Source organism: Silurus aristotelis (genome assembly GCF_946808225.1).
Source record: "Silurus aristotelis genome assembly, chromosome: 22".
NCBI lineage: Eukaryota > Metazoa > Chordata > Actinopteri > Siluriformes > Siluridae > Silurus > Silurus aristotelis.
In genome coordinates, this window is record NC_139595.1 from 6,478,820 (window position 1) to 6,491,027 (window position 12,208).

At 38.3% G+C, this 12,208-nt stretch overlaps 1 protein-coding gene and 1 long non-coding RNA gene across 2 annotated transcripts in view; one reads left to right on the forward strand and one right to left on the reverse strand.

Moving 5' to 3' along the window:
• Positions 1-389: 389 nt before the first annotated feature.
• Positions 390-12,208, reverse strand: part of LOC310717159 (potassium/sodium hyperpolarization-activated cyclic nucleotide-gated channel 2) — a gene marked incomplete at its 5' end in the record, with an annotated part of 63,155 nt that continues 51,336 nt past the window's right edge. The window contains 3 exons of the mRNA XM_083524872.1: positions 390-6,219; positions 6,570-6,734; positions 10,993-11,233. Of these exons, the coding sequence (XP_083380998.1) occupies positions 5,297-6,219; positions 6,570-6,734; positions 10,993-11,233 (1,329 nt within the window). The 3' untranslated portion in view covers positions 390-5,296. The remainder of the gene's footprint in view (positions 6,220-6,569; positions 6,735-10,992; positions 11,234-12,208) is intronic.
• On the forward strand, positions 1,764-7,665 carry LOC310717199. Its single transcript, XR_014530757.1, has 2 exons — positions 1,764-1,893; positions 2,343-7,665. It is a non-coding gene; the product is annotated as an uncharacterized lncRNA (long non-coding RNA).

Consider the following 12,208-nt stretch of genomic DNA (forward strand, 5'->3'; position numbering starts at 1 on the left):
AAAGATGGAAGTGGTAAGGGGCATGTTGGGGGGTCATTTTCATCTAGTGCACTTCAATCAACAGCCACAAGCAACGAATGACTAATATTTGACTGGGTAAGTGTGTATTACACACACACATACAGCTAATCATGACTAAGCCTCAATCAGCAGGAGTACAGCAGCAATAAATAGAGACTTCTCTTTCACAGCCACTGGACAAGTACAAATATAAGCCGATGAAAAAAGAAATAAAGCCTCAACCTAGTAAAGTCATTCTTTAAACACTTTACAGACTTTTTTTGAACCTGATTGGGGGCTTTGCTTTACTCAATTCATCATAGACAAAAATCTGAATACATTTTGTCTGCAACCATTGAAGAAACATTTAATTCTGCAATTTTATTAAAAAAAAAATGACATTCAGTCTGGCTGCACAGGCATCAAGGCAGTTTCAGGTTTTCACTTTTGCAGTAGACAGCAAAAGCACCTTTATCCCTCTTCAAAAATGACTGTAAGAACAAGGATTTCTTTGCAGTAGGGAAATCAGCTTGTCCTTATTGAGACACCTATCCACCCAGAATGTCTTGCTATGCTGCTCGAATACTCCCAGATAGTTGCGGCAAAGGGATTTAGCACTCGCTTCATTGCTACTTAAGTATAGTGATGCGGCAGCACTTTAATTATTAATTCTGTCAAGCTCTCTCTCCACCACCATTTTGTTTTCTAAACCCTGCTTAAACCGATTAGCTTTCAAAGAATCACCCTTTGCGCTTTATGCTATTATTTCGCAGACTGACAACTAGCCGAGGCTTTGCTACGACTTGGTGCAACTGGATCATAAACCTACATTGCTTTTCAGCATTTGCGATTTATCCCTTTTTCTGAAACCAAATGTGCTACCAAGATCCCCATGTGACTTTAGCACAGTGAACAACCGCTGTCTTCTCAATGAAATAACAAAATTACACCACCAATCAAAACATTTACACCAGAACAACTTTAAACAACAAAAATAATTGTGCTTCAAGGTGGTTTAGCTACTTCATAAAGTGCAACCTGAACCGTATAGATATTCAGTATTCATGCAAAAACACAGGAAAACGTGTTTAAACATAAGGAGCTCATCATCTGCATTTGTATTTTATCATAGCGAGGAAAAGAGCAGTCGGCTTACCAAGCTTTGCTACCGTACTCCATTGATGGGGGGGGGGGGGTGTTAAAAAAAATAGCAGGTGGCCTGTTAGGCCTCACGAGGAATTCTGCATTTCTCACACATCTTATATTTTAGTGCTTCATAGGTGGGTTTTTTTTCCTCATTAAATTTTATTTTATTTACCCAATCAAAACCTAAACCCTAAGATGTCTCTTCATTATATTTATGATTGATTGGAAAAGTGGCTTAGAAGCCAAAAAAAATAAAAATAAAAAGATGGCTGTATTTCAGCTTCTGTAACTTCCTTCAAAATCGCCAAATGCACCTTATACCAACTTAGTCATAATTTTCTTTTAATTGTTACATATAAATATAGTGATATGTTTAAACAGGCAGACTGTTTATAATACCTGTATAGTGTTTTATAGTATTTCTATATAAAATGATAAAGTTTTTTTAATTATATTTATCAATGTGAAACTGTTCTATACTCATCATTAATTTAGGCATGCATTTCAATATTGGATTACTAATGTATTTAATGTTTTCGACCCTGATGTTTTTCACTTGATCTGTGTCTATGTGTGTGTGTGTGTGTGTGTGTGTGTGTGTGTGTGTGTGTGTGCTCAGCTGGCATCTACAGAGGCGACTTTGATTTTTCAAAAGCCATCTGGTGTGATGTCTACGGATCGCAAAAAGCAAAGCCTGCTCTGGTGGCTCCCAGTGTAAAGCAGCATTCCGGTGGAGCAGATGTTTTGGTATGTTCTCCGTGATGAACTGCATTCAAAAGTCCAGACAAACAAGAATGTGCAAGTTGTGTCTCCCAACGTGGGGAAAGACTATGCTGGATTATTTGTTTTTATGTTGCTAACAACTATTCAGCAGCTATATTGTACATATATTGCAAGGTAAAAAAAAGAAAAAAAAATATTTGCAGATATTCTTTATACAAGGTCAAGTACCACTAAAATAGACAATGTGGAAACTAGGTATTTACTAGGCACTAGGTATGCTGGCCTACGTTAAATAAATTGTGCATCGGTGCACACTTTAGAGACAATAAAACAAAAAACACGTATTTTAACAAAAAACACAAAGTACCCTGATTTACTAAGACATTTGATACCAAGGCATTCTGTACCGTGAATGGTACTGTGAACCAAGAGGTTTGGATGATGGTCCTCTCAAAAATGTGTCAGTTTTTCAGCCATGGTGAGGAAAGCTGACGTCTGGTCTTTCTGCCCCAGAAGAAATTTATTTTTTTTTGTCAGGGAAAAAGTACAGAAGAAGAAAAAAACTCCTCGAAATCTCTACTCAAAGGAAATACTTCAATCAGGATTGCTATTGTTACAGTAAAAAAAATGAAGCCAATCGATTCCGTTGCATTTTCTGTCTTTCACCGTTCACCAGGTTAGATGTCGCTATGAGAAGTTGTATGTATGCACTGACCGTGACCACCTCATACGACAATCCTCTGAAGACATTTCTTTGTAGCGGAGCCTAAAATAGCAGCGTAAATAGGGCCGGCATAAGTGCACGATTACAAAAATAAACAGTTTCAGTCATTTGCAAACCACAGCCATACATATAATATGCATTTCAATTGGTTCAACCCATTCAGAATTAATTTTTTATCAGTAGGCCGGCGACTTACGGTGTACACACAGGATAAACAAGAACAAATAAAACATTCGCTAATCTCAGAAAATGAGAATTGCAGGAGAAAAAAAAAACACCCACAAAAAACCCAGAATTCAGAAAGCATGGCAGTACAAGAATTATCATTTGAGTGTAATTAAAGATAAATAAATCTCCAGAATTTCAGGGGTTGCTCAAGATTCATTCGATCAAATGTCCCATTACTTCTAGAAAATGGCAATGTCAGCTCCGAAGGACTCAAAATAGCCTTTTATTGGGACATATTGCCTCGGATTGCACCATCTTTATCATCTTATTATCAATAATAATGAAGATAAGAAACTGAGCATGAATGTAAGACATGCCCATGCCGCTATTTTACTGCACTGATAAAACTGCATCCGTTTTAGCAAATCATTTCAAACCACCCCAAATCACCTCATTGTGGCTTTTATGAATATTGTGATTTACCATATTCTCTCTTTAGAAGACACACATAGGGGAATTGTATGTATTCTTTTACTTGACCTCCCCCACCCACTTAAATTGTTTTCTGTCTAAAGTCCAGCTTCTAGCAAGTAATGGTGGCAATATAACAAAAGGATTTTTTTTTTTGCAATTAAGTAGTAATTAGCTCATTAGCATAATCGACAGTTGATCACCACAATAAACACTCAGCAAATATGCACTTTTTTCTTTTTCATTTTGCATTAATTGATATGATTCTATTTACATGGCAGTAAACGCCAGTCGGCATACATTCAGGAACGAATAGGCCATCTGAGTTCAGCTTTTTTTTTTTATGTCGGTATTCGATAAGCTCATTTGACTAATCGGACTCGTTTACAACTGATTTACAGGAATATATTTACATTTTAAGTGAGGGTAAAAATGCAGCCATTAACTAGTAACAAGTAGCTTATAACTAGAAACCTAGTTACCTACATAGCTTTAAATCAAGATGATCATTTCTTTACAACCAAAGACCAAACAAAAGATTTGGTCGATTTACATAAGTTAAATCTTATTAAAAATGTTCAACCATCAGCTTTTTTCATTATTAATATCTCAGACATTTTGGTAAAGTGCAGAATATTGCCAATACTAGTTACTTGAACAATAATTTTTTTCAAGTTAATATAACAAAATGCTGCATTTCTTTTCCCTTACAAGATAAAATGATTGGAATTTCTTCAGGTAAGTTATGCTGGTTTCAAATTTTTTTTTCTAAATGTTCAACTGGTAAAAACTATATTTAAGTGAATTACTGCAACACTTTATTACTGCAAATTCAACTACCAGTATCGGCTAAAAAACAGCTTTTTTTAGGGTAATGTCAATTCTGAATCGTAGCATGCAAAGAAAACGAGAATTTCAGGAATTTTATATTTACGATAAAAACTAAATATGATTTACAAGAACATTTTCTCCCTCGTTTTAATTTTATTTCACTTCTTTACCTTCAGCCGTAAAATATCCTTTGAATACATCTGAATAAAGCATTCACAGAGCAGAACTAAACTGCGAGGCAAAAGGCAGGGCATTGCGAAAATTAGTATTATATTGCATTTTGGATCACAGTTCAGAAATGTATTCTTTTGGGTATCAATACCTGGTCACTACTTTTTTGGTATCCCCTAATAGAGAGTCATTGATGTTCATCAGTGCATGCCAGAAGCTCTGGGGTATTGCCTTTACTGTTACAAACACATCTGTCAAAATGCCCAAGAAGAAAAAAAAAAACAGTCATTTCACTACAGTGGCTTTACACTCTCTTGAGAAAACAGGTCGATAAATCAATAATAAGCTTACGTCCCCCCGCCTCACTCCCACATAGATTCACACTTACCACATATATGGCTTCGAAATTTGGAATAAAGGCAGTTAAATAAATGCATTTTCTTTTCAATTCTTTTTCCTATTTGACACAGAAATGACCAAACTCAACCAAGCTCAACTTTGGTTTTTGAGTAGATACAATGAAGATATTTTCTGTATTTTTTCCTTTTCCAAATGTATCCTATTTACATATCAATAGAAGATCGACCAGCGGTCTATATAATACTATTTTCATCAATATCTTACAAGAATATGAAGAACAGCTAGTTATTTCTGCTACAGTTATACAGAACAAAGGACACTCAAAAACACTTTTGCAAAGCTTAAAATGTCATCATTGTTATGTGATACAAGTCCCTGATTTTCTGTAAGTCCCAGCTCAGGCCAGATTGCATCGTATGGAATCTACAGAATACAACAAAAATTCTCTTTCCATGTACTTCTTTAGAACAAAGACAGCAATTCTGGGGAAATCTGGGGAAATTGGTTGCTGAATGAGAAGGGAGTAACTACATGAGTGGGCTCGCTAGGAAATTCCCACCTTTTCAACCTAGTTACACTTTAGACATTGTATCTCTTAGTGATCGACTGAGTTGAATACTCCACCTAGACAATACACAGTCTGCTTCCTTTGGGTACAGAACACACAATAGTGCCAATATGTCAGCATATGCCAGAGTTTGGTCAGAGGTTCGAGGAGAGCCTGGATCTGATAGTGGGGTCCGTTTCAGGGAGGCTAACTATAGAATCTTTCTTGTGCACAATTGGCTCGAGATAGCTTGGCCCTGCTCCACCAACAGGGGGTGGAGTGGAGGGTGGCATTTGGTGAGGCTGCACCATTCTATGAGGTACAACACTTCTGATTCCAGAGGGCCCGGGTACAGCAGGGTGAGGAGCCTGCTGTGGCCCAATTGACGTAGAGGAGACGTGGGTTGAGGCTGTTGGGCTGGTACCCACACCTGTCACTCCATCCTGGGGTAGAGAGGGTTGGGAAGTGGACAATGCACGGGCGTCTTGGCTCAGGCTGTCTGTATGCTGCAGGGAGTGGGCACCTTTGCGCGTCGGACTAGGCACATGCTGCTGGACAAGAGATAGCTGAGATCCTGTACGCCCACCCATCGGGCTACAGCTATACTGGAATGTCCTTGAGCCTGTTGGTGCCATTGGACTTTGCACAGGTGGACTGGATGTGGCAGCGGAAGCACACGCGCCCCCTGGCATTGGGCCCGGTGGCTGTGGCTGCATGGGGGAGACAGATGCAGAGCTAGAAAGGTTCTGGATTACTTGGAAGCGCCGGACCATGCGAGGAGATTGAAGAGTGCCTGCGCCCACTAGGGTATTTGCCATCTGAGGACAGAAGCTCATGGCTACGGCCTGCTGTAACGTGGCAATGGCGGAGGCACCCTGCGACTGACCCGGTGGGGCAAATATTCCACCAGGGACTGAGGCTGTCATAGACATGGCTCGTGGACGCTGAAAGTCCACCAGTTTGACCATCTCTCGATCGTACTTCACAATCTCCTGGATCATTTCATTCTCTTGGTTGTTAAAAACACCCGAATTCAGGTCATGCTGCACTTTGTGCATCAAGATGGAGTTCTTCTTTCCTGGTAGGGAATAAATAGAAGATTGTAATTCATCTAAAAAGAAGTCAGGTTTACACAAATTTTTATAAGAATGGTAAAAAAAAATCATAGTTCTAGAATAGCTTGCATTTTATAATTTTTTAAATAGTCCTTTTATAGATCTGTTTCATTTCATTATAGATCTGTTTTTCATTCTTTCTATGGTACTAGGAAAACAAAAGTTAAATTCTGTTTTCATTGTCAATACATTTTGAATGTTTACCCAAAGCAGCTGACACACCTTCGGCACTTACCTTTCAAATCTTGAGAAAATTGTCTATACTACTGTTTTTCAAAAGTGCACATTAACACTAATAAAGTACAACACTTACCTAGGCGATCGAGTCGGTCAATGGCCACGGTCTCAAAAGCTCTTCTCATCATAGGGTACTCCTCCAGAACCTCGTTAAAGTTGTCCACAGAGAGTGAGTAAAGACGGCAGTATGTCTCTGCCTGAACACTCGCTGTCCGGCGCCCTCGTGTCAGCAAACAGATTTCTGAAAGATCAAACCACAAACACGTAAAGCAACTTGGTTTGCATCTGCTATTTTGCACAGGCAAACATCACACCTGTTCTTTTCCAATGCTTACCCACTGGGAGTACAGATGTTGACAGCCATAAGCCTAAGGCAGAAATACTTTGAGACATAAGTTATATGGACATTTTAGGGAATTTGGGAAAGAGGCACAGAAGTTGATTCAAAATTAGACATTTGAATTAGCATTTGGTTGCAATTCAATGTTCTAAGCTCATTTAGTTGGACCAGTATATAACTATGGAAGTCCTAAGACCATCCATTATAATATTTTTTTCTTTCTTGGTGCCTCGTGATCTCGACATAATGAGTTATTTTCTCCTTATCATTACTTAATTTTTTCGTGATCCTGACATAAACATTGTTTCCTCATGACCAGTAATTCATTTTTCTGAATACAAAGAAAAGTTCATTACTGATCATGAGGAATGTTCTGGATTCCGCATCATGAATAAAACGTGATGGTGTGGGCGCACGGACAAGCCGATTCCGGCAGGTGTGGACCACCTGCTGCCACAAATGGTTATGGTTATTATCCATGATGCTGAATCTAGAACATGCTCTTTTGCATGTATACACAAAAAAATTAAGTACTGATCCCAAGGAAACAATATTTGTTATGTTAAAATCAGAGGAAGATTAATTCAAGATCATGAGAAAACAAAAAAGAAAAAAAATATATATTAAAATGCGTGGCCCTTTAGGACTTTGGTATGTATCTTCGAATGGCAGTAGATTAGTTTAAAATGCTGAATAAAGACTTCCTTTGCTCGCTATTCGCAGTGACAGTCAATTGTAATGTCCACAAACACAGGCTTCAGGTATACATTGGCTGGCAGGTCACAGTCCCCTGTTTTTCAAAAATGAACAGACATCAATTACATTTCTGACCTTCAAATACTGCAAAAAGTGCAAGAGAAAGCATTGACCAGGGTATTATCTGAATGGTATAATTTCCATTCCCAATAATTCCATATCCATTCATAACTAGGGGTCAATAGGGCAAAATGGTCATCATTTGGTGGATAATCTGTTTTGCAGTATTTAAAGACCAGGAAGCAAGAGAAAGCAGTGACTGACTTATTATCCAGAGATTATTATTTCCATTGGCAAAAACTGTCTATCCTTCCATAGGTTAAGGAAGTCAAATGGGCCCTTCTCTCAGAGTTTGAAAAGATGGCATACTGTCTTCCCTGTAAAACACAGTGGAAATGTATGAGTTTACATAGTAAGTAGAAAGCAGATAGCTCTTTCCTTTGGCCTATTACACTATTCTGTGTTGCAGCATGAGCAGCATTTTATAAAGATGTGGAAGCATGTATTTAAATTCACCCTCCCTGTTTAAGAGGCTATTCTATAATAGTGGAAAGTTGATTGAAAGGTGAAAATGGTCAATTGGGGAGGAAATTGGCAAGAAAAACCAAAATAAATAAAATCAATAGTTAGATTAAGGACTAGTGTACATGACTGCTACAAACATTAGTCACAGTTCTCCTCTCTTGCCCTCAGTGACTGATGAAAACATCCTTGCACACCTTGCCGCCATTATAAACACTGCCCACTGTATTAACATAGCCTGCCATCAATCAAAGACAGCCCTGAGCTTGTGTGCTAAATCAGTTCTGGACCAGTAGATGCAAATTCCAATATCCTCCTTCCAGGAGGCTGAAGTTAATTATAGACAGTGGTGTCACTCCATAGACACTCACTCACTGCTGGGTCTCATTTATCAAGTCAAGAGGCAATATTTAAAAAAAAAACACACACAAATGAACTCACAAGCACAAGAACGCATGCACAGACATGCACGGATACCCACGGGCGCAGCTGCACACACAGACTTACACTAACAGCTTGAGTTCTCGCATCAAGATTCTGTCTCGCTCTATTTTGTGTAGCTCCCGGAAGCTGGGACACTGCATTGAAGGGGTACCAAAAACCATGCTGCTGCTGCTACTGATATTTCTCTCATGACTCTGTTCAATATCTGTCCTATTGATCACCCCAGGGAAGAACCATCTGAAAAACCTTTTTAACTCAGGCTACAGAAGGCATCTGTTTTAGACGCAACCTTTCCAAGGTCACTCGGGGGGGTTGGGGGGAGCTCCCGGTCCTCCGTGCTCACTGCGGCTCAAGAGTGCTGAGTCATCAGGATTTAAAAGGCACACGAGGATCATCTTCCACTTCTAAAATTCAGAAAGATACTCCACAAATCTACATCCTTAAGCAAGCTCATGGAGCTATTTCGTTTCGGTGCTCTGTGGTTCACAAAAATCTTTTTTTTTTTTTTTTTTTTTACTTCATTCATTTGTGCTACACATGTCAAAATAAATAATTTAGGGACAAATCAATACTCTTGATTTATCTTCCTCTGAAATCAGCCAATGCCCATTAGTCACCTATATGTGGCATCTACAGGTTTGCCTATAGATTTAACATTAACTAAATAGTAACCAGTAATGCAGTATCTGGATAGTTGATTGCACAATTAGGCAACCACCCTTTTGGCAAGATTAGTGCTAAATGCTCTAGAACCACTATATTATTGTTTTATCCAACTGTCTATTATCTTCTTTCGAGCTTCTGCCCTACAGACAGGCTAATGTGTACAGTTGAATACACAGATCCATACTTGATCTACAAATAAATCTACAATCTTTTGGTTTCTCAAGATCAATAGACAAATCAACTGCTGTCTTTGAGAAAAGTAGCTATTACTACTACTACTACTATTACTACTACTATTCCTTCTCTACTACTACTCCAAATACTACTCCAAATGCTTCTACTGCTTCTCACAATGGCAACTAGTCCTAATTTTTCTGTCTAATCCAGACACCCTTATTGTTAAAATTGCTCCCAATACTAGGACTAACTACTATTCCATCTAAAACTGCTACTACTACTTATACTGCTATACGTGTATTACTTATAACTACTGATGTTCCTACTGTTATTACTACTAATACTACTATTACTGGTACTATTCCTAATATTCGCTACAATTGTACAAATGCTATCACTAATACGATGGCTACCCACTTCTACAATTATTACTAACACTGCAATGATTGTTTCTACTATAATTCTAATGAATAGTGCCTTTCTTTCTTCTCCTATCACTATTCTTGCAATTACTGCAACTAAACCAACTACTGCTAATACACAAGGGATCTATGGAAACCTAACAAGTTTATTGTGCAGTATATGTCAAAATCTCTGCACTACTATTTTATCTTCTACTCCATGTAAATATTCTTGCTACTTATACAAATATTAAATCCCAAGTCGTCTACAAACTAAGGATGTGTGTCTCTTTAAGGTTACTAAAGTTCAATTCAAGAAATTCGATTGGAGAAAGCATTATGAAAAGGCAGAGTTGGAGTCGGAAGCCATTGCAAAAGTAACTCTGAAAACGAAAGGTTCATTGACTCTGCCTATAATTCTAATTTTAAAAGTAAGCGTTCGTTATTTGCATTAGAGCGCATCGCGTGAATTTGGGAATAGCAGCGAAATAACACCGAAGCTCAATTGAATTGGAAGAGTAATTCTTTAGAAAAGTAATTATCTGTGCAGCACACACCGTCGTCAGGTGTAAACAACTGGAAACAAAAGGCAAACACATGCACTTTAACAATGCTAACTGTGAGAGCTACAAAATCTGCTTGCTATTTTCTGTCAACAGCTGACTTTCAGTTAAACCTGCCATGCTCTGGCTTTGTGCCCCTTCGAACGCATTGGATTACAGGACCATGATACTGTTATTTAATCTGAGCCTGAAGGGTTTTTTTCAAACAGGCCAGAGATTTCACCATATGCCATCATATAAACTGAATATACAGTAATTATCATGCTAAATTATCAGAATGAGCATTGTAGCTGGCTAAGTACTAATTGATTTATGCTTGTTACATAAAATTATGCCAAAGAAATAACATTACTGGGGAAATTTATACTGCCATAAATGACAGAGTTTGTGGGGCTTTATCGGGTGGGTGGAAAGATTTTGATGGTCCCCATTAAAAGGCGGTTAAATATTCATCTTTAATTCCATCTTGTGAAACAAGCTAATAACTGAGGTAAATCATGTTCTAAACGTTGTAGGGTTTTAATTAGAGTTTGGGCAGTTTTAATTACACAAAGTGACAGTTTAATTTCAGCTTTATTTAGGCAGGTATGAAAACAGATTCGCATGAATCTGGATGACAGGACACTTTACCTCCAAAATAGGAGCCGTCGGAGAGCTTCATTCCCAGAGTTCCTTTAGTGAGGACGTTGACCACGCCGTGTTGGATGAAGTACATTTTTTTGCCAATGGTGCCTTCGCGGACAATGTAATCCCGGGGTTGGAAGACCTCAAAGCGGAGCTTAGTTAGCATAGCCGTGACAAAGTTGGGCTCAGCATTGGCAAACAGGGGCATCGAGGCCACCAGCTTACGACAGTTGAAGTTCACAATTTCCTAGAGAGGATAGCAGAGGTATTGACACAATAAGAATGATATACTGTGTGTTATACAATAGCTTACAGGTAAAACATACAGAGAGCATCTGAATGCCAGACAGGCTGCTTTGAATGATTTAGAAATAGCTGATCAACACTCTAGAGTTGTGTGGTGCTTTTCAGCTTACCACGGTAGAAAAGAATAGTTACTGTTGCCTAGTGATGGGTCTTCATGAAGAATTCAATCATTTTGAACCAGCCTTTAAAGTGACTCAGAAAAAAGAGTCGTCTCAAAGAGTGATTTGTTTTTTCTATTGGACATGTATGAGCAAAGCATTGCAAAATCTCAGAATGTTATGTACAGGAAACATGAGTTGTTAATCTCTTAACTCTTCTATTCCAAGTTCTTTGATCAAGTGACCCACATATACACTATGCAGTGCATTACTCAGGAAACAGAGTTCTCAAGTTGTTGCATGATTTCTGTACCGTAACAGCATCTGGCGGTCGTATACATGAACACAGCTGTCTCTGGTGTCTATGTACTTGAAAAAGTCAGGCTAAAGATGTGAAAAAAAACATTTTGGATCATGTGACAAAAGAACTAGCGACACAGACAACATACAGTAAGCGTGTTGGGGATCTGCTTATTGAAAGTGTAACATTTTCTTTTATTACTGATCATGTGCTAAATGACTCAAAAGAAAACGAGATCCATGTAATTTGAAAGAACCAACTCACTTAAATGATCCGATCTTCAGATCACTACTGTATCTATTCTGTCAGCTAAAATAGTAACCAGAAACAAAAAATTAGAGTTGCTTCTATTTTTGTTTGCTGCACTATTCTGTATAAACTCCAGAGACTGAAAATCCCAGACAATCAGCCATTTCTGAAATACGCCAGCCAGTCCATCGGCCACCTACAACCACTGTCACTGTCGAAGTAACTGAAATTCCTCCCATTCTGACATTTCATATGCATATTAACTGAA